Source organism: Oncorhynchus gorbuscha, linkage group LG08, assembly GCF_021184085.1.
Source record: "Oncorhynchus gorbuscha isolate QuinsamMale2020 ecotype Even-year linkage group LG08, OgorEven_v1.0, whole genome shotgun sequence".
Lineage (NCBI taxonomy): Eukaryota > Metazoa > Chordata > Actinopteri > Salmoniformes > Salmonidae > Oncorhynchus > Oncorhynchus gorbuscha.
The window spans coordinates 75,264,951-75,292,246 of NC_060180.1; the positions used below are offsets into that span (position 1 = coordinate 75,264,951).

Consider the following 27,296-nt stretch of genomic DNA (forward strand, 5'->3'; position numbering starts at 1 on the left):
AAAACCTGTTCTGTATTTTATAGTCATCTTACCTGGACTTATTGGTTCCTGAGTTGCTTGACTCCATCAGAGTTTCTCTCAAAGGGGACAGCTGCTTCATCCTGACTTGATGTTGTTTCAGGACTCTAGAAATAGTTGTTGTGCTTACATTGGGAATATTTCCAAATGTAATGTTGTCTGCCAACACTCTGTCCTCAATCTCTGTGAGTTTTATGCCGTTGTTTCCGATTCCCATGTCAATGGTGTCAGTTTCCTGCACAGCAGTGAAAGTCCTACCTCTCCCGCCCGTGGGAGGAAACCTAAGCAGAACTACAAAAACAATTACGCACAAGTGGGTTTGGAGGCTCTGCTCAACTTACTTCTGCCGTGTGCAGTTCAGTCAGATGCCCGTGCAGAATATACAGGTTGTTTTGGGAAACACAATAGATGTTATAATAGGTGCAGATGTGTCTGCACCACTCTCAGACCCGTCTCTCTCATTGATAGACCATGAAATATCACAAGATCAATTATAGTAGCGCTAAACTCAATCTGAGACTACGGCTCTTGATCTTCCTCTCAGTCTTCTTCCACCACATATACACTCCTGTAGCTCAGTTGGTAGAGCATGGTGCTTGTAACGCCAGGGTAGTGGGTTCGATCCCCGGGACCACCCATACGTAGAATGTATGCACACATGACTGTAAGTCGCTTTGGATAAAAGCGTCTGCTAAATGGCATATATTATCATATATTATTACTCCTCTTCCTCTTCCTCTCCCAGCCACTCTTCTTCCTCTGTCAGCCACAATAAGTGTAAAGTAGGTGGATCAGTGCTATAGGATAACGGGCTCACTGTAATGGCTGGAATGGAATCAATGGAACGGAGTCAAACGTGTTTTTCTTTACAATGCGCCCGTTCTACTACAACTCCTCCCACCAGCCTCCTCTGTTAGGCGTTTGGCTTAGCAGGCTAATGAGCTCTTCTGGCGAGCAGGAGATCTGGGTTCCGAACCCTGGAGGTCACATGCTGTACAGCTATGTACCCTTTATATCTGATGTCTCTCTCTCTCTCTCTCTCTCTCTCTCTGTCTCTCTCTCTCCACCTCCCTCCCTCCCTTCTCTCTCTCCCCTTCTCTGTCTCTCTCTCTCTCTCTCTCTCTCTCTCTCTCTCTCTCTCTCTCTCTCTCTCTCTCTCTCTCCACCTCTCTCTCTCTCTCTCTCTCTCTCTCTCTCTCTCTCCACCTCCCTCCCCTTCTCTCTCTCTCTCCACCTCTCTCCCCTTCTCTCTCTCTCTCTCTCACCTCTCTCTCTCTCTCTCCCTCTCTCCCTCTCTCTCTCTCTCTCTCTCTCTCTCCCTCTCTCTCTCTCTCTCTCTCTCTCTCTCTCTCTCTCTCTCTCTCTCTCTCTCTCTCTCTCTCTCTCTCTCTCCACCTCCCTCCCCTTCTCTGTCTCTCTTCTCTCCACCTCCCTCCCCTTCTCTGTCTCTCTCTCTCTCCACCTCCCTCCCCTTCTCTCTCTCTCTCTCCACCTCCCTCCCCTTCTCTGTCTCTCTCTCTCTCCACCTCCCTCCCCTTCTCTGTCTCTCTCTCCACCTCCCTCCCCTTCTCTGTCTCTCTCTCTCTCCACCTCCCTCCCCTTCTCTCTCTCTCTCTCTCTCTCTCTCTCTCTCTGTCCACCTCCCTCCCTCCCATTCTCTGTCTCTCTCTCTCCCTCCCATTCTCTGTCTCTCTCTCTCCCTCCCTCTCTCTCCCTCTCTCCCTCCTCTCTCTCTCTCTCTCTCCCTCCCTCCCCACCAGGTCCGATGCAAGAGACGGTGTTTGACTTCTGGAGGATGGTGTGGCAGGAGAACACGGCTGCTATCGTCATGGTCACCAACCTGGTGGAAGTTGGCAGGGTGAGTACACTACTGACTGTCTAAAAGTACAGCCTATTCCCTTCTCGAATGCATTACTTAGAGTGCTAGGTCAGTAGGGACGGTGCCTAGCATGTGAAAATCAAATGATACACAATTCCTTCATAGGACACGTCTAAGCCCTATGTGTCTCTGACCTACAGTAGGACACGTCTAAGCCCTATGTGTCTCTGACCTACAGTAGGACACGTCTAAGCCCTATGTGTCTCTGACCTACAGTAGGACACGTCTAAGCCCTATGTGTCTCTGACCTACAGTAGGACACGTCTAAGCCCTATGTGTCTCTGACCTACAGTAGAACACGTCTAAGCCCTATGTGTCTCTGACCTACAGTAGGACACGTCTAAGCCCTATGTGTCTCTGACCTACAGTAGGACACGTCTAAGCCCTATGTGTCTCTGACCTACAGTAGGACACGTCTAAGCCCTGTGTGTCTCTGACCTACAGTAGGACATGTCTAAGCCCTATGTGTCTCTGACCTACAGTAGGACACGTCTAAGCCCTGTGTGTCTCTGACCTACAGTAGGACACGTCTAAGCCCTATGTGTCTCTGACCTACAGTAGGACACGTCTAAGCCCTATGTGTCTCTGACCTACAGTAGGACACGTCTAAGCCCTATGTGTCTCTGACCTACAGTAGGACACGTCTAAGCCCTATGTGTCTCTGACCTACAGTAGGACACGTCTAAGCCCTATGTGTTTCTGACCTACAGTAGGACACGTCTAAGCCCTATGTGTCTCTGACCTACAGTAGGACACGTCTAAGCCCTATGTGTTTCTGACCTACAGTAGGACACGTCTAAGCCCTATGTGTCTCTGACCTACAGTAGGACACGTCTAAGCCCTATGTGTCTCTGACCTACAGTAGGACACTGTGTGAAGAATGGGGTCTGTGTCTCTGACCTACAGCAGGACACTGTGTGAGGAATAGGGTCTGTGTCTCTGACCTACAGTAGGACACTGTGTGAGGAATAGGGTCCGTGTCTCTGACCTACAGTAGGACACGTCTAAGGACACGTCTAAGCCCTATGTGTCTCTGACCTACAGCAGGACACTGTGTGAGGAATAGGGTCTGTGTCTCTGATCTACAGTAGGACACTGTGTGAGGAATAGGGTCTGTGTCTCTGACCTACAGTAGGACACTGTATGAGGAATGGGGTCTGTGTCTCTAACCTACAGTAGGACACTGTGTGAGGAATAGGGTCTGTGTCTCTGACCTACAGTAGGACACTGTGAGAGGAATGGGGTCTGTGTCTCTGACCTACAGTAGGACACTGTGTGAGGAATGGGGTCTGTGTCTCTAACCTACAGTAGGACACTGTGTGAGGAATGGGGTCTGTGTCTCTAACCTACAGCAGTGTGATGGTTTTCTTTGAGACAAGGACTGTATGTATCAGGCTCTACTGTACCATAGTGGAGTTGGTTAAGTTGCTGCTGGACAGTTAAGTTGCTGCTGGACAGTGAGCTGTGTCAGGTTAGCTGTTCTCTGTCTCTCTCTCCCCTCTCTACACTCTCTATCGCTCTCTAATGCTCTCTGTCTCTCCCCCGTCTACACTCTTTCTCTCTTTCCATCTCTACACTCTCTATCCCCCCACCCTATCCCTGCTCCCGCGATATCCCTTTCCCCTCTTTCTCCCTCTCCCTTCCTCCCCCTCTCTCCAGATCATTGTGAAGTGAGAGGAAGCTGATTGATGGTGTTCATTATAGTGGAGGAGTTGAGGCGACTGACTGATTGACTACTTTTACTGTTGACTGCATCTGTAGTAAGAGAGTAAGAGAGAGATACTACACCACCAGACGGACGGACGGACGGACGGACAGACGTTCATCAGAGTAGAAGCTGTCTCTCCTGGATGTCCTTACAGTAGATAGGAGTGGTGTAACTTGTTATTGAGTGGCTCGTTTGAGTTCCAGGGTACACACTAAATAAATAGAGACGATGGATCTCATTTACCATCTCAAGTACACACACACACACACACACAGAGAGAATGGCGCCGCGGGGAATGCCGTTTTACCAGCTCCTATCCAATTCTATTTGTGTTTTTTTTTCACTTTGTGTGTAACTTATTCAGTACATACTGTTGCTGCTACCGTCTCTTACAACCGAAAAGAGCTTCTGGATATCGGAACAGCGATAACTCCCCTCGAACTGGACGAAGATTGTTTTCTTTAACGAGTCTGACGCAAAGGATTTTCTTTAGACACCAGACAAGGCCCACATCCCCGTCATTCACGTGAAGAAAATAAGGAAATACGGGCAGAGATCAGGGTGCCTGTCGGAGTAACCTGCCGCACCATCCGTTATATTAGTCAACGTGCAATCACTGGAGAATAAACTGGACGAGCTCCGTTCGAGACTATCCTATCAACGGTACATTAAACACTGTAATATCTTATGTTTCATTGGATCGTGGCTTAACGACGACACAGAAAATATACAGTTGGCTGGGTTTTCCATGCATCGGCAGAACAGAACAACTAAGTCCGGTAAGATGTGGGGTGGGGGTGTGTGTCTATTTGTCAATAACAGATGGTACGCGATGTCTAATATTAATTAAGAAGTCTCTAGGTCTCTAGGTAGAGTACAGTTGAAATCGTAAGTTTACATACACCTTAGCCAAGTACATTTAAACTCAGTTTTTCACAATTCCTGACATTTAATCGTAGTAAAAATTCCCTGTCTTGGGTCTGTTAGGATCACCACTTTATTTTAAGAATGTGAAATGTCAGAATAATAGTAGAGAGAAATATTTATTTCAGATTTTATTTATTTTAATCACGTTCCCAGTGGGTCAGAAGTTTACATACACTCAATTAGTATTTAGTAGCATTGCCTTTAAATTGTTTAACTTGGGTCAAACATTTCAAGCTTCCCACAATAAGTTGTGGGAATTTTGAACAATTCCTCCTGGCAGAACTGGTGTAACTGAGTCAGGTTTGTAGGTCTTGCTCACCAAAACTTTTTCATTGCTGCCCACAAAAATGTTCTATAGGTTTGAGGTCAGGGCTTTGTGGTGGCCACTCCAATACCTTGACTTTGTTCTCCTTAAGCCATTTTGCCACAACTTTGGAAGTATGCTTGGGGTCATTGTCCATTTGAAAGAGCCATTTGCGACCAAGCTTTAACTTCCTGACTGATGTCTTGAGATGTTGCTTCAATATATCCACATAATTTTCCATCCTCATGATGTCAACTATTTTGTGATGTGCACCAGTCCCTCCTGCAGTAAAGCACCCCCACAACGTGATGCTGCCACCCAGTTCTTCACTGTTGGGATGGTGTTCTTCGGCTTGCAAGCATCCCCCTTTTTCCTCCAAACATAACAATGGTCATTATGACCAAACAGTCCTATTTTTGTTTAATCAGACCAGAGGACATTTCTCCAAAAAGTACATATATTTCTCCCCGGGTGCAGTTGCAAACCGTAGTCTGGCATTTTATGGCGGTTTTGGAGCAGTGGCTTCTTCCTTGCTGAGCAGCCTTTCAGGTTATGTCGATATAGAACTCGTTTTACTGTGGATATAGATACTTTTGTACCTGTTTCCTCCAGCATCTTCACAGCATCTTCACAAGGACCTTTGCTTTTGTTCTGGGATTGATTTGCACTTTTCGCACCAATGTACGTTCATCTCCAGGAGACAGAATGCGTCTCTTTCCTGAGCGGTATGGAGGCTACGTGGTCCCATGGTGTTTATACATGGGTACTATTGTTTGTACGGAAATTGGAAATTGCTCCCAAGGATAAACCAGACTTGTCGAGGTCTACAATATTTTTCACAATTTTTTTCCTGAGGTCTTTTTGATTTCTTTTGATTTTCCCATGATGTCAAGCAAAGAGGCACTGAGTTTGAAGGTCGGCCTTGAAATACATCCACAGGTACACCTTCAGTTGACTCAAATGATGTAAATTAGCCTATCAGAAGCTTCTAAAACCATGACATCATTTTCTGGAATTTTCCAAGCTGTTTAAAGGCATAGTCAATTTAGTGTATGTAAACTTCTGACCTACTGGAATTGTGGTACAGTGAATTATAAGTGAAATAATCTGTCTGTAAACAATTGTTGGAAAAATGATGTCCTAACCGACTATAGTTTGTTAATTAACAAGAAGTTTGTTGAGTGGTTGAACAATTAGTTTTATTGACTCCAACCTAAGTGTATTTAAACTTCTGACTTCAACTCTATGTACAATCATACAATCTACCAAGAGAGTTTTCATCTATATTTTTCATAGCCATCTATTTACCACCACAAACTGATCTTGGCACCAAGACCTCACTCATCAAGCTTTATAAGGCCATAAGCAAACAACAAAATGCTCATCCAGAAGTGGCGCTCCTAGTGGCCGGGGACTTTAATGCAGACAAACTTAAATCAGTTTACTACTATGTCACAGAGGAACCAGAGGGAAAAAAACTATAGACCACCTTAACTCCACACACAGAGATGTGTACAAAGCTCTCCCTCGCCCTCTCGCTCACCCTCAAATCTGACCATAACTCTATTCTCCTGATTCCTGTTTACAAGAGAAAACTCAAGTACCTATCAATACGGAAGGGGTCAGATGATGTAGATGCTACGCTACAGGACTGTTCTGCTAGCACAGACTGGAATATGTTCCGGGATTCTTCCGATGGCATGGAGGAGGACACCACCTCTGTCACCGGCTTCATCAATAAGTGCATCGATGAGGTCGTCCCCACGGTGACCGTATGTACATATCCCAACCAAAAGCAACATCCACACCGAGCTAAAGGCTAGACCTGGCGTTTTCAAGGAGCGGGACACTAATCCGGGATGCTTAAACAATCAAACGTCAATACAGCACTAGGATTGAATCCCACTACAATACTACACCAGCTCTAACCCTGGTTGGATGTGGCAGGGTTAACAGGGTTAACAATCTATTACGGATTACAAACAATACTGAAGCATGCATGAGAGCATCAGCTGTTCAATGGGAAACCCAACCGCGAGCTGCCCAGTAAAGAGAGCCTACCAGACGGGCTACACCAGCTCTGACACCAGCTCTGACACCAGCTCTGACACCAGCTCTGACACCAGCTCTGACGCTGGTTGGATGTTTACAAACTATTACGGACTACAAAGGGAAACCCAGCTGAGAGCTTACCAGACGGGCTAAATACCTTTTATGCTCGCTTCAAGGCAAGCAATACTGAAGCATGCATGAGAGCTCCAGCTGTTCCGGACGACTGTGTTACTCTCTGTAACTGATGTGAGCAAGAACTTTAAACAGGTCAACATTCACAAGGCCGCGGGGCCAGATGGATTACACAGGACGTGTACTCAGAGCATGCACGGACCAACTGGCAAGTGTCTTCACTGACATTTTCAACCTCTCCCAAGAAAAGCGAAGGTAACCTGCGTAAATGACTACCGCCCCATAGCACTCACGTTGGTGCTTTGAAAGGTTGGTCATGGCTCATGTCAACACTATCATCCCAGAAAACCTAGACCTACTCCAATTCAAATACCTCCACAACAGATCCACAGATGACACCATCTCAATTGCACTCCACGCTGCCCTTTCCAACCTGGACAAAAGGAACACCTACGTGAGAATGCCGTTCATTGACTACAGCTCAGCGTTCAACACCATAGTGTTCACAAAGCTCATCACTACTAACCTAAGGACCCTGGCACTAAACACCTCTCTCTGCAACTGGATCCTGGACTTCCTGACGGGCCACCCCCAGGTGGTAAAGGTAGGCAACAACACATCTGCCAGGCTGATCCTCAATATGCAGGCCCCTCAGGGGTGTGTGCTCAGTCCCCTCCTGTACTCGCTGTTCACCCACAACTGCGTGGCCAAGTACAACTCTAACACCATCATTAAGTTTGCTGACGACAACAGTAGTAGGCCTGATCACCGACAACGACGAGACAGCCTATAGGGAGGAGGTCAGAGACCTGGCAGGACAATAACCTCTCCCTCAACGTGAACAAGACAAAGGAGATGTTTGTGGACGATAGGAAAAGAAGTACCGAGCACCCCCCATTCACATCGACGGGGCTGTAGTGGAGTGGTTCGAGAGTTTCAAGGGTACCTCTGGTACCCTGTTACCCTGTTACACTACCTCTGGTACCCTGTTACCATGTTACCCTACCTCTGGTACCCTGTTACCCTGTTACACTACCTCTGGTACCTTGTTACCATGTTATCCTACCTCTGGTACCCTGTTAACCTGTTACACTACCTCTGGTACCCTGTTACACTACCTCTGGTACCCTGTTACCATGTTACACTACCTCTGGTACTCTGTTACCCTACCTCTGGTACCCTGTTACCCTGTTACACTACCTCTGGTACCCTGTTACCCTGTTACCCTACCTCTGGTACCCTGTTACACTACCTCTGGTACCCTGTTACCCTGTTACCCTACCTCTGGTACCCTGTTACCATGTTACCTTACCTCTGGTACCCTGTTACACTACCTCTGGTACCCTGTTACCCTACCTCTGGTACCCTGTTACACTACCTCTGGTACCCTGTTACACTACCTCTGGTACCCTGTTACACTACCTCTGGTACCCTGTTACCCTACCTCTGGTACCCTGTTACACTACCTCTGGTACCCTGTTACACTACCTCTGGTACCCTGTTACCCTACCTCTGGTACCATGTTACCCTGTTACCCTGTTACACTACCTCTGGTACCCTGTTACACTACATCTGGTACCCTGTTACCCTACCTCTGGTACCATGTTACCCTGTTACCCTGTTACACTACCTCTGGTACCCTGTTACACTACATCTGGTACCCTGTTACACTACCTCTGGTACCCTGTTACCCTACCTCTGGTACCATGTTACCCTGTTACCCTGTTACACTACCTCTGGTACCCTGTTACACTACATATGGTACCCTGTTACACTACCTCTGGTACCCTGTTACACTACCTCTGGTACCCTGTTACACTACCTCTGGTACCATGTTACCCTGTTACCCTACCTCTGGTACCCTGTTACCCTGTTACACTACCTCTGGTACCATGTTACCCTGTTACCCTGTTACCCTACCTCTGGTACCCTGTTACCCTACCTCTGGTACCATATTACCCTGTTACCCTACCTCTGGTACCATGTTACCCTGTTACCCTACCTCTGGTACCATGTTACCCTGTTACCCTACCTCTGGTACCCTGTTACCCTGTTACACTACCTCTGTTACCCTGTTACACTACCTCTGGTACCATGTTACCCTGTTACCCTGTTACCCTACCTCTGGTACCCTGTTACACTACCTCTGGTACCCTGTTACACTACCTCTGGTACCCTGTTACCCTACCTCTGGTACCCTGTTACACTACCTCTGGTACCCTGTTACACTGCCTCTGGTACCCTGTTACCCTACCTCTGGTACCATGTTACCCTGTTACCCTGTTACACTACCTCTGGTACCCTGTTACACTACATCTGGTACCCTGTTACCCTACCTCTGGTACCATGTTACCCTGTTACCCTGTTACACTACCTCTGGTACCCTGTTACACTACATCTGGTACCCTGTTACACTACCTCTGGTACCCTGTTACCCTACCTCTGGTACCATGTTACCCTGTTACCCTGTTACACTACCTCTGGTACCCTGTTACACTACATCTGGTACCCTGTTACACTACCTCTGGTACCCTGTTACACTACCTCTGGTACCCTGTTACACTACCTCTGGTACCATGTTACCCTGTTACCCTACCTCTGGTACCCTGTTACCCTGTTACACTACCTCTGGTACCATGTTACCCTGTTACCCTGTTACACTACCTCTGGTACCATGTTACCCTGTTACCCTGTTACCCTACCTCTGGTACCCTGTTACCCTACCTCTGGTACCATATTACCCTGTTACCCTACCTCTGGTACCATGTTACCCTGTTACCCTACCTCTGGTACCATGTTACCCTGTTACCCTACCTCTGGTACCCTGTTACCCTGTTACACTACCTCTGTTACCCTGTTACCCTACCTCTGGTACCCTGTTACACTACTTCTGGTACCCTGTTACCCTACCTCTGGTACCCTGTTACACTACCTCTGGTACCCTGTTACACTACCTCTGGTACCCTGTTACACTACCTCTGGTACCCTGTTACCCTACCTCTGGTACACTGTTACACTACCTCTGGTACCCTGTTACACTACCTCTGGTACCCTGTTACCCTACCTCTGGTACCATGTTACCCTGTTACCCTGTTACCCTACCTCTGGTACCCTGTTACACTACCTCTGGTACCCTGTTACACTACCTCTGGTACCCTGTTACCCTACCTCTGGTACCCAGTTACCCTACCTCTGGTACCCTGTTACCCTGTTACCCTACCCCTGGTACCATGTTACCCTGTTACCCTGTTACCCTACCTCTGGTACCATGTTACCCTACCTCTGGTACCCTGTTACACTACCTCTGGTACCCTGTTACCCTACCTCTGGTACCCTGTTACCCTGTTACCCTACCTGTGGTACCCTGTTACCCTGTTACCCTACCCCTGGTACCATGTTACCCTGTTACCCTGTTACCCTACCTCTGGTACCATGTTACCCTACCTCTGGTACCCTGTTACACTACCTCTGGTACCCTGTTACCATGTTACCCTACCTCTGGTACCCTGTTACCATGTTACCCTACCTCTGGTACCCTGTTACCCTGTTACACAACCTCTGGTACCCTGTTACCATGTTACCCTACCTCTGGTACCCTGTTACCATGTTACCCTACCTCTGGTACCCTGTTACCATGTTACCCTACCTCTGGTACCCTGTTACCCTGTTACACAACCTCTGGTACCCTGTTACCATGTTACCCTACCTCTGGTACCCTGTTACCATGTTACCCTACCTCTGGTACCCTGTTACCATGTTACCCTACCTCTGGTACCCTGTTACCATGTTACCCTATTACACTACCCTCCTCTTCTCATCCCCATCCCTTCCCTCCTATCGTTCCTCTCTTCACCTCCGGGTCTCTCATTTGTCTCTCCACTCTTCTTCTCTCTCCTGCCTATTCCTCTTCTCAACACCATCCTTTCCCTTCCCTCCTCTCATCTGTCTCTCCTCTCCCCTGACCACTCCTCCTCTTCTCATCCCCCTCTCATCTTCTCTACTGCCCACTCCTCTCCTCTCATCTCCTCTGCTCTCCTCTACCCACTCCTCCTCTTCTCATCTCCTCTCCTCCTCCTCTCCTCTCCTCTCCTCTCCTCTCCTCTCCTCTCCTCTCCTCTCCTCTCCTCTCCTCTCCTCTCCTCTCCTCTCCTCTCCTCTCCTCTCCTCTCCTCTCCTCTGCTCTGCTCTGCTCTGCTCTGCTCTGCTCTGCTCTCCTCTACCCACTCCTCCTCTTCTCATCTCCTCTCCTCCTTCCCTCCTCTCCTCTCCTCCCCTCTCCTCTCCCCCTTCCCTCCTCTCATCTGTCTCTCCACTCTTCTCCTCTTTCCTGCCCACTCCTCTTTTCCTCCCCTCTCCTCCCCTCATCTTTTCCACACCTGTTTAGATGTAGTTCTATCCTCAACAGCCTCTGATAGGCCTTCTGTTATATGATCCTTGTCCAATGGTGTTGCAACACAGTTGGTCATGGCCCCTGTGGGGACATGAAATCACCCCAACCCATCTGCTCTGTTACTGCTGCTCTGTGTGTGTGTGTGTGTGTGTGTGTGTGTGTGTGTGTGTGTGTGTGTGTGTGTGTGTGTGTGTGTGTGTGTGTGTGTGTGTGTGTGTGTGTGTGTGTGTGTGTGTGTGTGTGTGTGTGTGTGTGTGTGTGTGTGTGTGTGTGTGTGTTCTCTGAACGCCACTGCTCTACTGATGAACTCTGAGAGTTCCTTGCACAGTTTCAGTTTCAACCCCTCCCCACACACACACACACAAATATACTCTAATCTCCCTTGATTAGACTGGAGGAGCTTAAGCATACAATATGAGAGGGTTGGTTAGTGATGTGTCCCATCATGATGTATGAGAGGAGAGGGTTGGTTAGTGATGTGACCCATCATGATGTATGAGAGGAGAGGGTTGGTTAGTGATGTGACCCATCATGATGTATGAGAGGAGAGGGTTGGTTAGTGATGTGACCCATCATGATGTATGAGAGGAGAGGGTTGGTTAGTGATGTGACCCATCATGATGTATGAGAGGGTTGGTTAGTGATGTGACCCATCATGATGTATGAGAGGAGAGGGTTGGTTAGTAGTGATGTGTCCCATCATGATGTGGGGTAGAAGGTGTGTGTTTGTATCTTTCTGTCCGCTTATCTCTCGTCTGTCTGTCCGTTGCGTCCGTTTGTCTTTATGTCTGTCTGTGTATGATTGGGGGTATGTACGATGTATGATGTGCATACGTGCGAGTGTGTGTAAATATGTAGGAAGTATTTTCCGCCTAAAGGCATGGTGGGAAATGAACTCTTTCGGCTCCTGCTTACCAGCCGCTCCCAAACATGTATCAGACACTGGTTTTTTTTTACATTTTATTTTTTATTTTATTTTATTTTATTCATTCACAGTAGGCATGTTTGTCATGTTAAAACAACATTTATTGAATGGTTTTGAAATTGATTGCGTTTGAAGAAAAAAAATCTAAATCTACATGCATTTGGCTAGTGTTCATTTCCCATCCTGCCTGTCCCCAAACCAATCACTGGGGGTTCGATTCATTTCACGTGATCCAATAACGTAATGGGTTTTTGGTTGAATTCATTGCCACTGGAGAGAGACAGCAGTGATCTCCTATCTAGGACTGTCATCAGGGACTTACTACAGGGACTGTCAGAGAGATGACAAGCTCCAACTTCTTCTCTCTCTCTCTCTCTCTCTGTTTTATCTCTCTCTCTCTCTCTATGTTTGCTCTCTCTCTCTCTCTGTTTTCTATCTCTCTCTCTCTGTCTCTTTCTCTTCTCTATCTCACTGTCCTCTGTCTGTCTCTCTCTCTCTCTCACCTCTCACACTCTTTCTCTCTGTATGTTTCTCTCCATCTTTCTCTCTCTACCTCTGTCTCTCTCTTTCTCTGTCTCTCTCTATCTCGCTGTCCACTGTCTCTCTCCCTTTCTCTTCTTTCTCTCTCTCTCTCTCTACCTCTGTCTCTCTCTTTCTTTCTCTTTCTCTCCGTCTTTACACCCCAGAGTGTTACTCGATACTCCAATCTCATTTTAGCTCTAATGGCTGCATACGCTTCAGAATGAGGAAATTAAATCTAGTTTTTTTCTGTGTTTTGTGGGTGTCGCATTTATTCCTGATCAAAATTATCATTCTATTCCATAAGGTGGTGTGTGTGTGTGTGTGTGTGTGTGTGTGTGTGTGTGTGTGTGTGTGTGTGTGTGTGTGTGTGTGTGTGTGTGTGTGTGTGTGTGTGTGTGTGTGTGTGTGTGGTTGTGTGTGCGTGGTTGTGTGTGTGAGTGGTTGGTTGTGTGTGTGGTTGTGTGTGCGTTTGGTTGTGTGTGTGGTTGTGTGTGCGGTTGTGTGTGCGTTTGGTTGTGTGTGTGGTTGTGTGTGCGGTTGTGTGTGTGTGTGGTTGTGTGTGCGGTTGTGTGTGTGGTTGTGTGTGTGGTTGTGTGTGCGGTTGTGTGTGTGGTTGTGTGTGTGGTTGTGTGTGTGGTTGTGTGTGTGGTTGTGTGTGTGTGTGGTTGTGTGTGTGGTTGTGTGTGTGGTTGTGTGTGTGGTTGTGTGTGCGGTTGTGTGTGTGTGTGGTTGTGTGTGTGGTTGTGTGTGTGTGTGGTTGTGTGTGTGGTTGTGTGTGTGGTTGTGTGTGCGGTTGTGTGTGTGTTTGGTCCTTCCAGTGGGGTTCGTATAGCCCTTATTATCTTTATTTCATTATCTTTGCAAAATGTTAATTTATAAAAGTTTTCAGTTATTTTATCCCGTTATGAGAGACATGAAGCTGGATCAGCTAATCAGGAAATGGGATTGAAAATACTTAATAATTACTACAACATACTATTGTCGAACATCTCATTCCAAAATCGTGGGCATTAATATGGAGTTGGTCCCCCCCCCTTTGCTGCTATAACAGCCTCCACTCTTCTGGGAAGGCTTTCCACTAGATGTTGGAACATTGCTGCTATAACAGCCTCCACTCTTCTGGGAAGGCTTTCCACTAGATGTTGGAACATTGCTGCTATAATAGCCTCCACTCTTCTGGGAAGGCTTTCCACTAGATGTTGGAACATTACTGCTATAACAGCCTCCACTCTTCTGGGAAGGACATCCACTAGATGTTGGAACATTGCTGCCATAACAGCCTCCACTCTTCTGGGAAGGCTTTCCACTAGATGTTGGAACATTGCTGCTATAACAGCCTCCACACTTCTGGGAAGGCTTTCTGTCATGCAGGTGATAGAGGACCCAAAAGCGACTTAACAGAAACAGAGTTTATTCAAGTCCAAACAGGGAATAACAGAAATCCTCTAGTCTGTAGAGGGGAATAACAAGAGAAGCGGCCACAGACTGCAGGTCGCTTCGGGTAGGCGCAGGCCGTAGTTGACAGAGACACCTGCTCACACGCAGCATCTGATGAAGGCAAAAAACACGACAGGACAGGGCGAAACACAATCACAGCACGGTGAATACTAAACAAGGAACCGACGGGACAGGAACGGAACACAAAGGAATAAATAGGGACTCCAATCAGGGGAAAGGATCGGGAACAGGTGTGGGAAGACTAAATGATGATTAGGGGAATAGGAACAGCTGGGAGCAGGAACGGAACGATAGAGAGAAGAGAGAGCGAGAGAGTGAGAGAGGGAGGGGGAGAGAGAGGGATAGAAAGAGGGAAAGAACCTAATAAGACCAGCAGAGGGAAACGAATAGAATGGGGAGCACAGGGACAAGACATGATAATAAATGACAAACATGACAGTACCCCCCACTCACCGAGCGCCTCCTGGCGCACTCGAGGAGGAATCCTGGCGGCAACGGAGGAAATCATCGATGAGTGAACGGTCCAGCACGTCCCGAGACGGAACCCAACTCCTCTCCTCAGGACCGTAACCCTCCCAATCCACTAAGTATTGGTGACCCCGTCCCCGAGAACGCATGTCCATGATCTTACGTACCTTGTAAATAGGTGCGCTCTCGACAAGGACGGGAGGGGGAGGGAAGACGAACGGGGGTGCGAAGAAAGGGCTTAACACAGGAGACATGGAAGACAGGATGGACGCGACGAAGATGTCGCGGAAGAAGCAGTCGCACAGCGACAGGATTGACGACCTGGGAGACACGGAACGGACCAATGAACCGCGGAGTCAACTTACGAGAAGCTGTCGTAAGAGGAAGGTTGCGAGTGGAAAGCCACACTCTCTGGCCGCAACAATACCTTGGACTCTTAATCCTGCGTTTATTGGCGGCTCTCACCGTCTGTGCCCTGTAACGGCAAAGTGCAGACCTCACCCTCCTCCAGGTGCGCTCACAACGTTGGACAAACGCTTGAGCGGAGGGAACGCTGGACTCGGCAAGCTGGGATGAGAACAGAGGAGGCTGGTAACCCAGACTACTCTGAAACGGAGATAACCCGGTAGCAGACGAAGGAAGCGAATTGTGAGCGTATTCTGCCCAGGGGAGCTGTTCTGCCCAAGACGCAGGGTTTCTGAAAGAAAGGCTGCGTAGTATGCGACCAATCGTCTGATTGGCCCTCTCTGCTTGACCGTTAGACTGGGGATGAAACCCGGAAGAGAGACTGACGGACGCACCAATCAAACGACAGAACTCCCTCCAAAACTGTGACGTGAATTGCGGGCCTCTGTCTGAAACGGCGTCTAACGGGAGGCCATGAATTCTGAATACATTCTCAATAATGATTTGTGCCGTCTCCTTAGCGGAAGGAAGTTTAGCGAGGGGAATGAAATGTGCCGCCTTAGAGAACCTATCGACAACCGTAAGAATCACAGTCTTCCCCGCAGACAAAGGCAGACCGGTAATGAAGTCTAAGGCGATGTGAGACCATGGTCGAGAAGGAATGGGGAGCGGTCTGAGACGACCGGCAGGAGGAGAGTTACCCGACTTAGTCTGCGCGCAGTCCGAACAAGCAGCCACGAAACGGCGCGTGTCACGCTCCTGAGTCGGCCACCAAAAGCGCTGGCGAATAGACGCAAGAGTGCCTCGAACACCGGGATGACCAGCTAACTTGGCAGAGTGAGCCCACTGAAGAACAGCCAGACGAGTGGAAACAGGAACGAAAAGGAGGTTACTAGGACAAGCGCGCGGCGACGCAGTGTGCGTGAGTGCTTGCTTAACCTGTCTTTCAATTCCCCAGACTGTTAACCCGACAACACGCCCATAAGGAAGAATCCCCTCGGGATCAGTAGAAGCCACAGAAGAACTAAACAGACGGGATAAGGCATCAGGCTTGGTGTTCTTGCTACCCGGACGGTAAGAAATCACAAACTCGAAACGAGCGAAAAACAACGCCCAACGAGCTTGACGGGCATTAAGTCGTTTGGCAGAACGGATGTACTCAAGGTTCTTATGGTCTGTCCAAACGACAAAGGAACGGTCGCCCTCCAACCACTGTCGCCATTCGCCTAGGGCTAAGCGGATGGCGAGCAGTTCACGGTTACCCACATCATAGTTGCGCTCAGATGGCGACAGGCGATGAGAAAAATAAGCGCAAGGATGAACCTTATCGTCAGACTGGAAGCGCTGGGATAGAATGGCTCCCACGCCTACCTCTGAAGCGTCAACCTCGACAATGAATTGTCTAGTGACGTCAGGAGTAACGAGGATAGGAGCGGACGTAAAACGTTCTTTTAGAAGATCAAAAGCTCCCTGGGCGGAACCGGACCACTTAAAACACGTCTTGACAGAAGTAAGAGCTGTGAGAGGGGCAGCAACTTGACCGAAATTACGAATGAAACGCCGATAGAAATTAGCGAAACCTAAAAAGCGCTGCAACTCGACACGTGACCTTGGAACGGGCCAATCACTGACAGCTTGGACCTTAGCGGAATCCATCTGAATGCCTTCAGCGGAAATAACGGAACCGAGAAAAGTAACGGAGGAGACATGAAAAGAGCACTTCTCAGCCTTAACGTAGAGACAATTCTCTAAAAGGCGCTGTAGAACACGTCGAACGTGCTGAACATGAATCTCGAGTGACGGAGAAAAAATCAGGATGTCGTCAAGATAGACAAAAACAAAGATGTTCAGCATGTCTCTCAGAACATCATTAACTAATGCCTGAAAACAGCTGGCGCATTGGCGAGACCGAACGGCAGAACCCGGTACTCAAAATGCCCTAACGGAGTGTTAAACGCCGTTTTCCACTCGTCCCCCCTCTCTGATGCGCACGAGATGGTAAGCGTTACGAAGGTCCAACTTAGTAAAGCACCTGGCTCCCTGCAGAATCTCGAAGGCTGATGACATAAGGGGAAGCGGATAACGATTCTTAACCGTTATGTCATTCAGCCCTCGATAATCCACGCAGGGGCGCAGAGTACCGTCCTTCTTCTTAACAAAAAAGAACCCCGCCCCGGCCGGAGAAGAAGAAGGCACTATGGTACCGGCGTCAAGAGACACAGACAAATAATCCTCGAGAGCCTTACGTTCGGGAGCCGACAGAGAGTATAGTCTACCTCGAGGAGGAGTGGTCCCCGGAAGGAGATCAATACTACAATCATACGACCGGTGAGGGGGAAGGGAGTTGGCTCGGGACCGACTGAAGACCGTGCGCAGATCATGATATTCCTCCGGCACTCCTGTCAAATCGCCAGGTTCCTCCTGAGAAGTGGGGACAGAAGAAATGGGAGGGATGGCAGACATTAAACACTTCACATGACAAGAAACGTTCCAGGATAGGATAGAATTACTAGACCAATTAATAGAAGGATTATGACATACTAGCCAGGGATGACCCAAAACAACAGGTGTAAACGGTGAACGGAAAATCAAAAAAGAAATAGTCTCACTGTGGTTACCAGATACTGTGAGAGTTAAAGGTAGTGTCTCAAATTTGATACTGGGAAGATGACTACCATCTAAGGCAAACATGGGCGTAGGCTTGTCTAACGGTCTGAAAGGAATGTTATGTTTCCGAACCCATGCTTCGTCCATGAAACAACCCTCAGCCCCAGAGTCAATCAAGGCACTGCATGTAGCACCCGAACCGGTCCAGCGTAGATGGACCGACATAGTAGTACAAGATCTAGATGAAGAGACCTGAGTAGTAGCGCTCACCAGTAGCCCTCCGCTTACTGATGGGCTCTGGCCTCTTACTGGACATGAATTAACAAAATGTCCAGCAACTCCGCAATAGAGGCACAGGCGGTTGGTGATCCTCCGTTCCCTCTCCTTAGTCGAGATGCGAATCCCTCCCAGCTGCATGGGCTCAGTCTCAAAGCCAGAGGAGGGAGATGGTTGCGATGCGGAGCAGGGAAACACCGTTGATGCGAGCTCTCTTCCACGAGCCCGGTGACGAAGATCTACCCGTCGTTCTATGCGGATGGCGAGAGCAATCAAAGAGTCCACATCTGAAGGAACCTCCCGGGAGAGAATCTCATCCTTAACCACTGCGTGGAGTCCCTCCAGAAAACGAGCGAGCAGCGCCGGCTCGTTCCACTCACTAGAGGCAGCAAGAGTGCGAAACTCAATAGAATAATCCGTTATGGACCGTTCACCTTGGCATAAGGAAGCCAGGGCCCTAGAAGCCTCCCTACCAAAAACTGAACGGTCAAAAACCCGAATCATCTCCTCCTTAAAGTTCTGGAACTTGTTAGAGCAATCAGCCCTTGCCTCCCAGATAGCTGTGCCCCATTCTCGAGCCCGGCCAGTAAGGAGTGAAATGACGTAAGCAACCCGAGCTCTCTCTCTAGAGTATGTGTTGGGTTGGAGAGAGAACACAATCTCACACTGCGTGAGAAAGGAGCGGCACTCAGTGGGCTGCCCGGAGTAGCAAGGTGGGTTATTAACCCTAGGTTCTGGAGGCTCGGCAGGCCAGGAAGTAACAGGTGGCACGAGACGTAGACTCTGGAACTGTCCAGAGAGGTCGGAAACCTGAGCGGCCAGGTTCTCCACGGCATGGCGAGCAGCAGACAATTCCTGCTCGTGTCTGCCGAGCATAGCTCCTTGGATCTTGACGGCAGTGTAACGAGCGTCTGAAGTCGCTGGGTCCATTCCTTGGTCGGTTCCTTCTGTCATGCAGGTGATAGAGGACCCAAAAGCGACTTAACAGAAACAGAGTTTATTCAAGTCCAAACAGGGAATAACAGAAATCCTCTAGTCTGTAGAGGGGAATAACAAGAGAAGCGGCCACAGACTGCAGGTCGCTTCGGGTAGGCGCAGGCCGTAGTTGACAGAGACACCTGCTCACACGCAGCATCTGATGAAGGCAAAAAACACGACAGGACAGGGCGAAACACAATCACAGCACGGTGAATACTAAACAAGGAACCGACGGGACAGGAACGGAACACAAAGGAATAAATAGGGACTCCAATCAGGGGAAAGGATCGGGAACAGGTGTGGGAAGACTAAATGATGATTAGGGGAATAGGAACAGCTGGGAGCAGGAACGGAACGATAGAGAGAAGAGAGAGCGAGAAAGTGAGAGAGGGAGGGGGAGAGAGAGGGATAGAAAGAGGGAAAGAACCTAATAAGACCAGCAGAGGGAAACGAATAGAATGGGGAGCACAGGGACAAGACATGATAATAAATGACAAACATGACACTTTCCACTAGATGTTGGAACATTGCTGCTATAACAGCCTCCACTCTTCTGGGAAGGCTTTCCACTAGATGTTGGAACATTGCTGCTATAACAGCCTCCACTCTTCTGGGAAGGCTTTCCACTAGATGTTGGAACATTGCTGCTATAATAGCCTCCACTCTTCTGGGAAGGCTTACCACTAGATGTTGGAACATTGCTGCGGGGGACTTGCTTCCATTCAGCCACAAGAGCATTAATGAGGTCGGGCACTGATGTTGGGCGATTAGGTCTGGCTCGCAGACGGCGTTCCAATTCATCCCAAAGGTGTTCAATGGGGTTGAGGTCAGGGCTCTGTTCAGACCAGTCAAGTTCTTCCACAACGATCTGAACAAACCATTTCTGTATGGACCTCACTTTGTGCACGGTCGTGCATTGTCATGCTGAAACAGGAAAGGACCTTCTCCAAACTGTTGTCACAAAGTTGGAAACACAGAATCGTCTAGAATGTTATTGTATCCTGTAGCGTTGACTTCCCTTCACTAGAACTAAGTGACCTAGCCCGAGCCATGAAAAACAGCCCCAAACCATTATTCCACCTCTAAATAACAACTTATTGGTCACACATATTTATCAGATGTAATTGCAGGTGTAGTGAAACGCTTGTGTTCCTAGCTCCAACAGTGCAGTAGTATCTAACTAAATGCTTGTGTTCCTAGCTCCAACAGTGCAGTAATATCTAACTAAATGCTTGTGTTCCTAGCTCCATCAGTACAGTAATATCTAACTAAATGCTTGTGTTCCTAGCTCCATCAGTACAGTAGAATCTAACTAAATGCTTGTGTTCCTAGCTCCATCAGTACAGTAGAATCTAACTAAATGCTTGTGTTCCTAGCTCCATCAGTACAGTAGAATCTAACTAAATGCTTGTGTTCCTAGCTCCATCAGTACAGTAGAATCTAACTAAATGCTTGTGTTCCTAGCTCCATCAGTACAGTAGAATCTAACTAAATGCTTGTGTTCCTAGCTCCATCAGTACAGTAGAATCTAACTAAATGCTTGTGTTCCTAGCTCCATCAGTACAGTAATATCTAACTAAATGCTTGTGTTCCTAGCTCCATCAGTACAGTAGTATCTAACTAAATGCTTGTGTTCCTAGCTCCATCAGTACAGTAATATCTAACTAAATGCTTGTGTTCCTAGCTCCATCAGTACAGTAATATCTAACTAAATGCTTGTGTTCCTAGCTCCATCAGTACAGTAATATCTAACTAAATGCTTGTGTTCCTAGCTCCATCAGTACAGTAGTATCTAACTAAATGCTTGTGTTCCTAGCTCCATCAGTGCAGTAATATCTAACTAAATGCTTGTGTTCCTAGCTCCATCAGTACAGTAATATCTAACTAAATGCTTGTGTTCCTAGCTCCATCAGTGCAGTAATATCTAACTAAATGCTTGTGTTCCAAGCTCCAACAGTACAGTAATATCTAACTAAATGCTTGTGTTCCTAGCTCCATCAGTGCAGTAATATCTAACTAAATGCTTGTGTTCCAAGCTCCAACAGTGCAGTAATATCTAACTAAATGCTTGTGTTCCAAGCTCCAACAGTGCAGTAATATCTAACTAAATGCTTGTGTTCCTAGCTCCATCAGTACAGTAGAATCTAACTAAATGCTTGTGTTCCTAGCTCCAACAGTGTACTAATATCTAACTAAATGCTTGTGTTCCAAGCTCCAACAGTACAGTAGAATCTAACTAAATGCTTGTGTTCCTAGCTCCAACAGTGCAGTAATATCTAACTAAATGCTTGTGTTCCTAGCTCCATTAGTACAGTAGTATCTAACTAAATGCTTGTGTTCCTAGCTCCAACAGTACAGTAATATCTAACTAAATGCTTGTGTTCCTAGCTCCAACAGTGCAGTAATATCTAACTAAATGCTTGTGTTCCTAGCTCCAACAGTACAGTAGAATCTAACTAAATGCTTGTGTTCCTAGCTCCAACAGTGCAGTAATATCTAACTAAATGCTTGTGTTCCTAGCTCCAACAGTACAGTAGTATCTAACTAAATGCTTGTGTTCCTAGCTCCAACAGTACAGTAATATCTAAATAAATGCTTGTGTTCCTAGCTCCATCAGTACAGTAGTATCTAACTAAATGCTTGTGTTCCTAGCTCCAACAGTGTACTAATATCTAACAATTAATAACAATAAACACACATCTAAAAGTAAAATAATGGAATTAAGAATATCATCAATATTAGGATGTTGGAGTCCGGAGTATAAATATATATATACGTGATGGAATGTATAGACGTTATAAACATAATGACCAGTATGTGGATAGAATATGTAGTATATCTGAAGAATATGAATGGTAGAATTGTATATATACAGCAATAGTTTAATAGGATGGACTTGACTAGAATACAGTATATACATATGAAATGAGTAAAACAGCATGTAAACATTAGTAAAGTGACCAGTGTTCCATCATTAAAGGGACCAGTGTTCCATTATTAAAGGGACCAGTGTTCCATTATTAAAGGGACCAGTGTTCCATTATTATTAAAGGGACCAGTGTTCCATTATTAAAGGGACCAGTGTTCCATTATTAAAGGGACCAGTGTTCCATTATTAAAGGGACCAGTGTTCCATTATTATTAAAGGGACCAGTGTTCCATTATTAAAGGGACCAGTGTTCCATTATTAAAGGGACCAGTGTTCCATTATTAAAGGGACCAGTGTTCCATTATTAAAGTGACCAGTGTTCCATTATTAAAGTGACCAGTGTTCCATTAGTAAAGTGACCAGGGTTCCATTAGTAAAGGGACCAGTGTTCCATTATTAAAGGGACCAGTGTTCCATTATTAAAGGGACCAGTGTTCCATTATTAATGGGAACGTTATTAATGGGACCGGTGTTCCGTTATTAAAGGGACCAGTGTTCCATTATTAAAGGGATCAGTGTTCCATTATTAATGGGACCGGTGTTCCGTTATTAAAGGGACCAGTGTTCCATTATTAAAGGGACCAGTGTTCCATTATTAAAGGGACCGGTGTTCCATTATTAAAGTGACCAGTGTTCCAATATTATTAAAGTGACCAGTGTTCCAATATTATTAAAGGGACCAGTGTTCCATTATTAAAGGGACCAGTGTTCCATTATTAAAGTGACCAGTGTTCCATTATTAATGGGACCGGTGTTCCATTATTAAAGTGACCAGTGTTCCATTATTAAAGGGACCAGTGTTCCATTATTAAAGTGACCAGTGTTCCAATATTATTAAAGGGACCAGTGTTCCATTATTAAAGGGACCAGTGTTCCATTATTAAAGTGACCAGTGTTCCATTATTAAAGGGACCAGTGTTCCATTATTAAAGGGACCAGTGTTCCATTATTAAAGGGACCAGTGTTCCATTATTAAAGGGACCGGTGTTCCATTATTAAAGTGACCAGTGTTCCAATATTATTAAAGGGACCAGTGTTCCATTAATAAAGGGACCGGTGTTCCATTATTAATGGGACCAGTGTTCCGTTATTATTAGTGACCAGTGTTCCATTATTAAAGGGACCGGTGTTCCATTATTAAAGTGACCAGTGTTCCAATATTATTAAAGGGACCAGTGTTCCATTAATAAAGGGACCTGTGTTCCATTAATAAAGGGACCGGTGTTCCATTATTAATGGGACCAGTGTTCCGTTATTATTAGTGACCAGTGTTCCATTATTAAAGGGACCAGTGTTCCATTATTAAAGTGACCAGTGTTCCATTATTAAAGGGACCAGTGTTCCATTATTAAAGGGACCAGTGTTCCATTATTAAAGTGACCAGTGTTCCATTATTAGTGACCAGTGTTCCATTATTAAAGGGGCCAGTGTTCCATTATTAAAGGGACCAGTGTTCCATTATTAAAGGGACCAGTGTTCCATTATTAAAGTGACCCGTGTTCCATTATTAAGGTGACCAGTATTCCATTATTAAAGAGACCAGTGTTCCATTATTAGTGACCAGTGTTCCATTATTAAAGTGACCAGTGTTCCATTATTAAAGTGACCAGTGTTCCATTATTAGTGACCAGTGTTCCATTATTTGTGACCAGTGTTCCATTATTACAGGGACCAGTGTTCCATTATTAAAGTGACCAGTGTTCCATTATTAAAGGGACCAGTGTTCCATTATTAAAGGGACCAGTGTTCCATTATTAAAGTGACCAGTGTTCCATTATTAAGGTGACCAGTATTCCATTATTAAAGAGACCAGTGTTCCATTATTAGTGACCAGTGTTCCATTATTAAAGTGACCAGTGTTCCATTATTAAAGTGACCAGTGTTCCATTATTAGTGACCAGTGTTCCATTATTTGTGACCAGTGTTCCATTATTACAGGGACCAGTGTTCCATTATTAAAGTGACCAGTGTTCCATTATTAAAGGGACCAGTGTTCCATTATTAAAGTGACCAGTGTTCCATTATTAGTGACCAGTGTTCCATTATTTGTGACCAGTGTTCCATTATTACAGGGACCAGTGTTCCATTATTAAAGTGACCAGTGTTCCATTATTAAAGTGACCAGTGTTCCATTATTAAAGGGACCAGTGTTCCATTATTAAAGTGACCAGTGTTCCATTATTAGTGACCAGTGTTCCATTATTAAAGTGACCAGTGTTCCATTATTAAAGTGAACAGTGTTCCATTATTAGTGACCAGTGTTCCATTATTAGTGACCAGTGTTCCATTATTAAAGTGACCAGTGATTGCATGTCTATGTACATTGGGCAGCAGCCTCTATGGTGCAGGGGTGGTATCTGGCTAGTGACATTGACTATGTTCACTGAGCACGTACCCTTGTAGGGCCCCTTTTGTTGAGGATCAGCATAGAGGAGGTGTTGTTTCCTACCTTCACCACCTGGGGGCGGCCCGTCAGGAAGTCCAGGACCCAGTTGCACAGGGCAGGGTCGAGACCCAGGTCCTCAAGCTTTATGGTGTTGAAGGTTGAGCGATAGTCAATGAACAGCATTCTGATGTAGGTATTTCCTCTTGTCCAGATGGGATAGGACAGTGTGCAGTGTTATGGTGATTGCATCGTCTGTGGACCTATTGGGGCGGTATGCAAACTGAAGTGGGTCTAGGGTGACAGGTAAGGTGGAGGTGATATGATCCTTAACTAGCCTCTCAAAGCACTTCATGATGACGGAAGTCAGTGCTACAGGACGATAGTCATTTAGTTCAGTTACCTTTGCTTTCTTGGCTACAGGAACAATGGTTGACATTTTGAGGACAGCGGGGGGACAACAGACTAGGATAGCGAGGGATTGAATATGTCTGTAAACACTCCAGTCAGCTGGTCTGCACATTGCTCTGAGGATGCGGCTAGTGATGCCGGGTTAACAAGCATAAACGTCTTACTTACGTCGGCCACGGAGAACGTGAGGCTCCTCGGACTGTGTTCTTCATAAAGCGGACGAAGAAGGTGTTTAGCTTGTCCGGGTGCATATTTGCTTTGTTACCCATGTTGTTTTAACTGTCTCAGGTTGTAGTTTTAACTGTCTCAGGTTGTAGTTCTGTATGTTACCATGGTGTTGTGTGTTATGTTACCATGGTGTTGTGTGTTATGTTACCATGGTGTTGTGTGTTATGTTACCATGGTGTTGTGTGTTATGTTACCATGGTGGTGTGTGTTATGTTACCATGGTGTGTGTTATGTTACCATGGTGTGTGTTATGTTACCATGGTGTTGTGTGTTATGTCGCCATGGTGTGTGTTATGTTACCATGGTGTGTGTTATGTTACCATGGTGTTGTGTGTTATGTTACCATGGTGTGTGTTATGTTACCATGGTGTTGTGTGTTATGTTACCATGGTGTTGTGTGTTATGTTACCATGGTGTTGTGTGTTATGTTACCATGGTGTGTGTTATGTTACCATGGTGTTGTGTGTTATGTTACCATGGTGTGTGTTATGTTACCATGGTGTTGTGTGTTATGTTACCATGGTGTTGTGTGTTATGTCGCCATGGTGTGTGTTATGTTACCATGGTGTGTGTTATGTTACCATGGTGTGTGTTATGTTACCATGGTGTGTGTTATGTTACCATGGTGTGTGTTATGTTACCATGGTGTTGTGTGTTATGTTACCATGGTGTGTGTTATGTTACCATGGTGTTGTGTGTTATGTTACCATGGTGTGTGTTATGTTACCATGGTGTTGTGTGTTATGTTACCATGGTGTTGTGTGTTATGTCGCCATGGTGTGTGTTATGTTACCATGGTGTGTGTTATGTTACCATGGTGTGTGTTATGTTACCATGGCGTGTGTTATGTTACCATGGTGTTGTGTGTTATGTTACCATGGTGTTGTGTGTTATGTTACCATGGTGTTGTGTGTTATGTCACCAAGGTGTGTGTTCTGTTACCATGGTGTTGTGTGTTATGTTACTATGGTGTTGTGTGTTATGTTACCATGGTGTTGTGTGTTATGTTACCATGGTGTTGTGTGTTATGTCACCAAGGTGTGTGTTATGTTACCATGGTGTGTGTTATGTTACCATGGTGTTGTGTGTTCTGTTTCTGTCAAGCAGGTGAAATGCTGTAAGTACTGGCCGGACGACACAGAGATCTACAGAGACATCAAGGTGACCCTCATAGAGACACAGCTACTGTCAGAGTACGTCATACGGACCTTCGCTGTCGAGAAGGTGAGACTGCTACTACTGATACATCACACACTCTCTCTCTCTCTCACACACACACACACACACACACACACACACACACACACACACACACACACACACACACACACACACACACACACACACACACACACACACACACACACACACACACACACACACACACACACACACACACACACACACACACACACACACACACACACACACACACACACTGCTACTAGGTACAGTAATTACATTACTGCAATTCTGTTCTCATATCAACACTACCGTTACTATGTAGAATACAGCTGTGCATTGGACGTGCATTTGATGTGCTAGAGTGGAGTGGGGATGGTGTTGTTTGAATACTTCTCTCTGTGGTATCCTGTTGAACACACAGGACGAGAGGGAGGCGGGCCATGTTAACAGAAGATCCAATAGAGAGAGCTGTGTGAAGACATTGATGATAATCAAACACGTGCTGCAGGGGTGCCCCAGCGCCAGTTCTCTACGGGGCAAACAGATATTTGATTGAAGTCCAGGGTAATTCTGTGTGTATTTGACTGTATGTTTTTCCCTCCCTCCTCCAGAGAGGAGCCCATGAGATCCGGGAGATCAGTCAGTTTCACTTCACAGGGTGGCCGGACCACGGGGTGCCCTACCACGCTACTGGCCTCCTGGGCTTTGTACGTAGGGTGAAGGCCAAGACACTCAGCATTGCTGGACCCATGGTCATCCACTGCAGGTGGGAATGTCTGGAGGGACTCTTGTCTCCTCTCTGTCTCCTCTCTGTCGTATCTCTGTCTCCTCTCTGTCTGCTCTCTGTCTGCTCTCTGACTCCTCTCTGTCGTATCTCTGTCTCCCCTCTGTCTCCTCTCTGTCTCCTCTCTGTCGTATCTCTGTCTCCTCTCTGTCTCCCCTCTGTCTCATCTCTGTCTCCTCTCTGTCGTATCTCTGTCTCCTCTCTGTCTCTCTCTGTCTCCTCTCTGTCTCTCTCTGTCTCCTCTCTGTCTCCCCTCTGTCTCCTCTCTGTCTGCTCTCTGCCTCCTCTCTGTCGTATCTCTGTCTCCTCTCTGTCTCTCTCTGTCTC

At 46.6% G+C, this 27,296-nt stretch overlaps 1 protein-coding gene across 3 annotated transcripts in view; it reads left to right on the forward strand.

The window, feature by feature from the left end:
* LOC124042184 (receptor-type tyrosine-protein phosphatase mu-like) overlaps positions 1 to 27,296 on the forward strand; it is a 621,881-nt gene that overhangs the window by 524,709 nt on the left and 69,876 nt on the right. For all 3 annotated transcript variants that reach the window (XM_046360586.1, XM_046360587.1, XM_046360588.1), the window contains 3 exons: positions 1,779 to 1,876; positions 26,108 to 26,224; positions 26,797 to 26,951. In XM_046360586.1, coding sequence (XP_046216542.1) covers positions 1,779 to 1,876; positions 26,108 to 26,224; positions 26,797 to 26,951 — 370 coding nt within the window. The remainder of the gene's footprint in view (positions 1 to 1,778; positions 1,877 to 26,107; positions 26,225 to 26,796; positions 26,952 to 27,296) is intronic.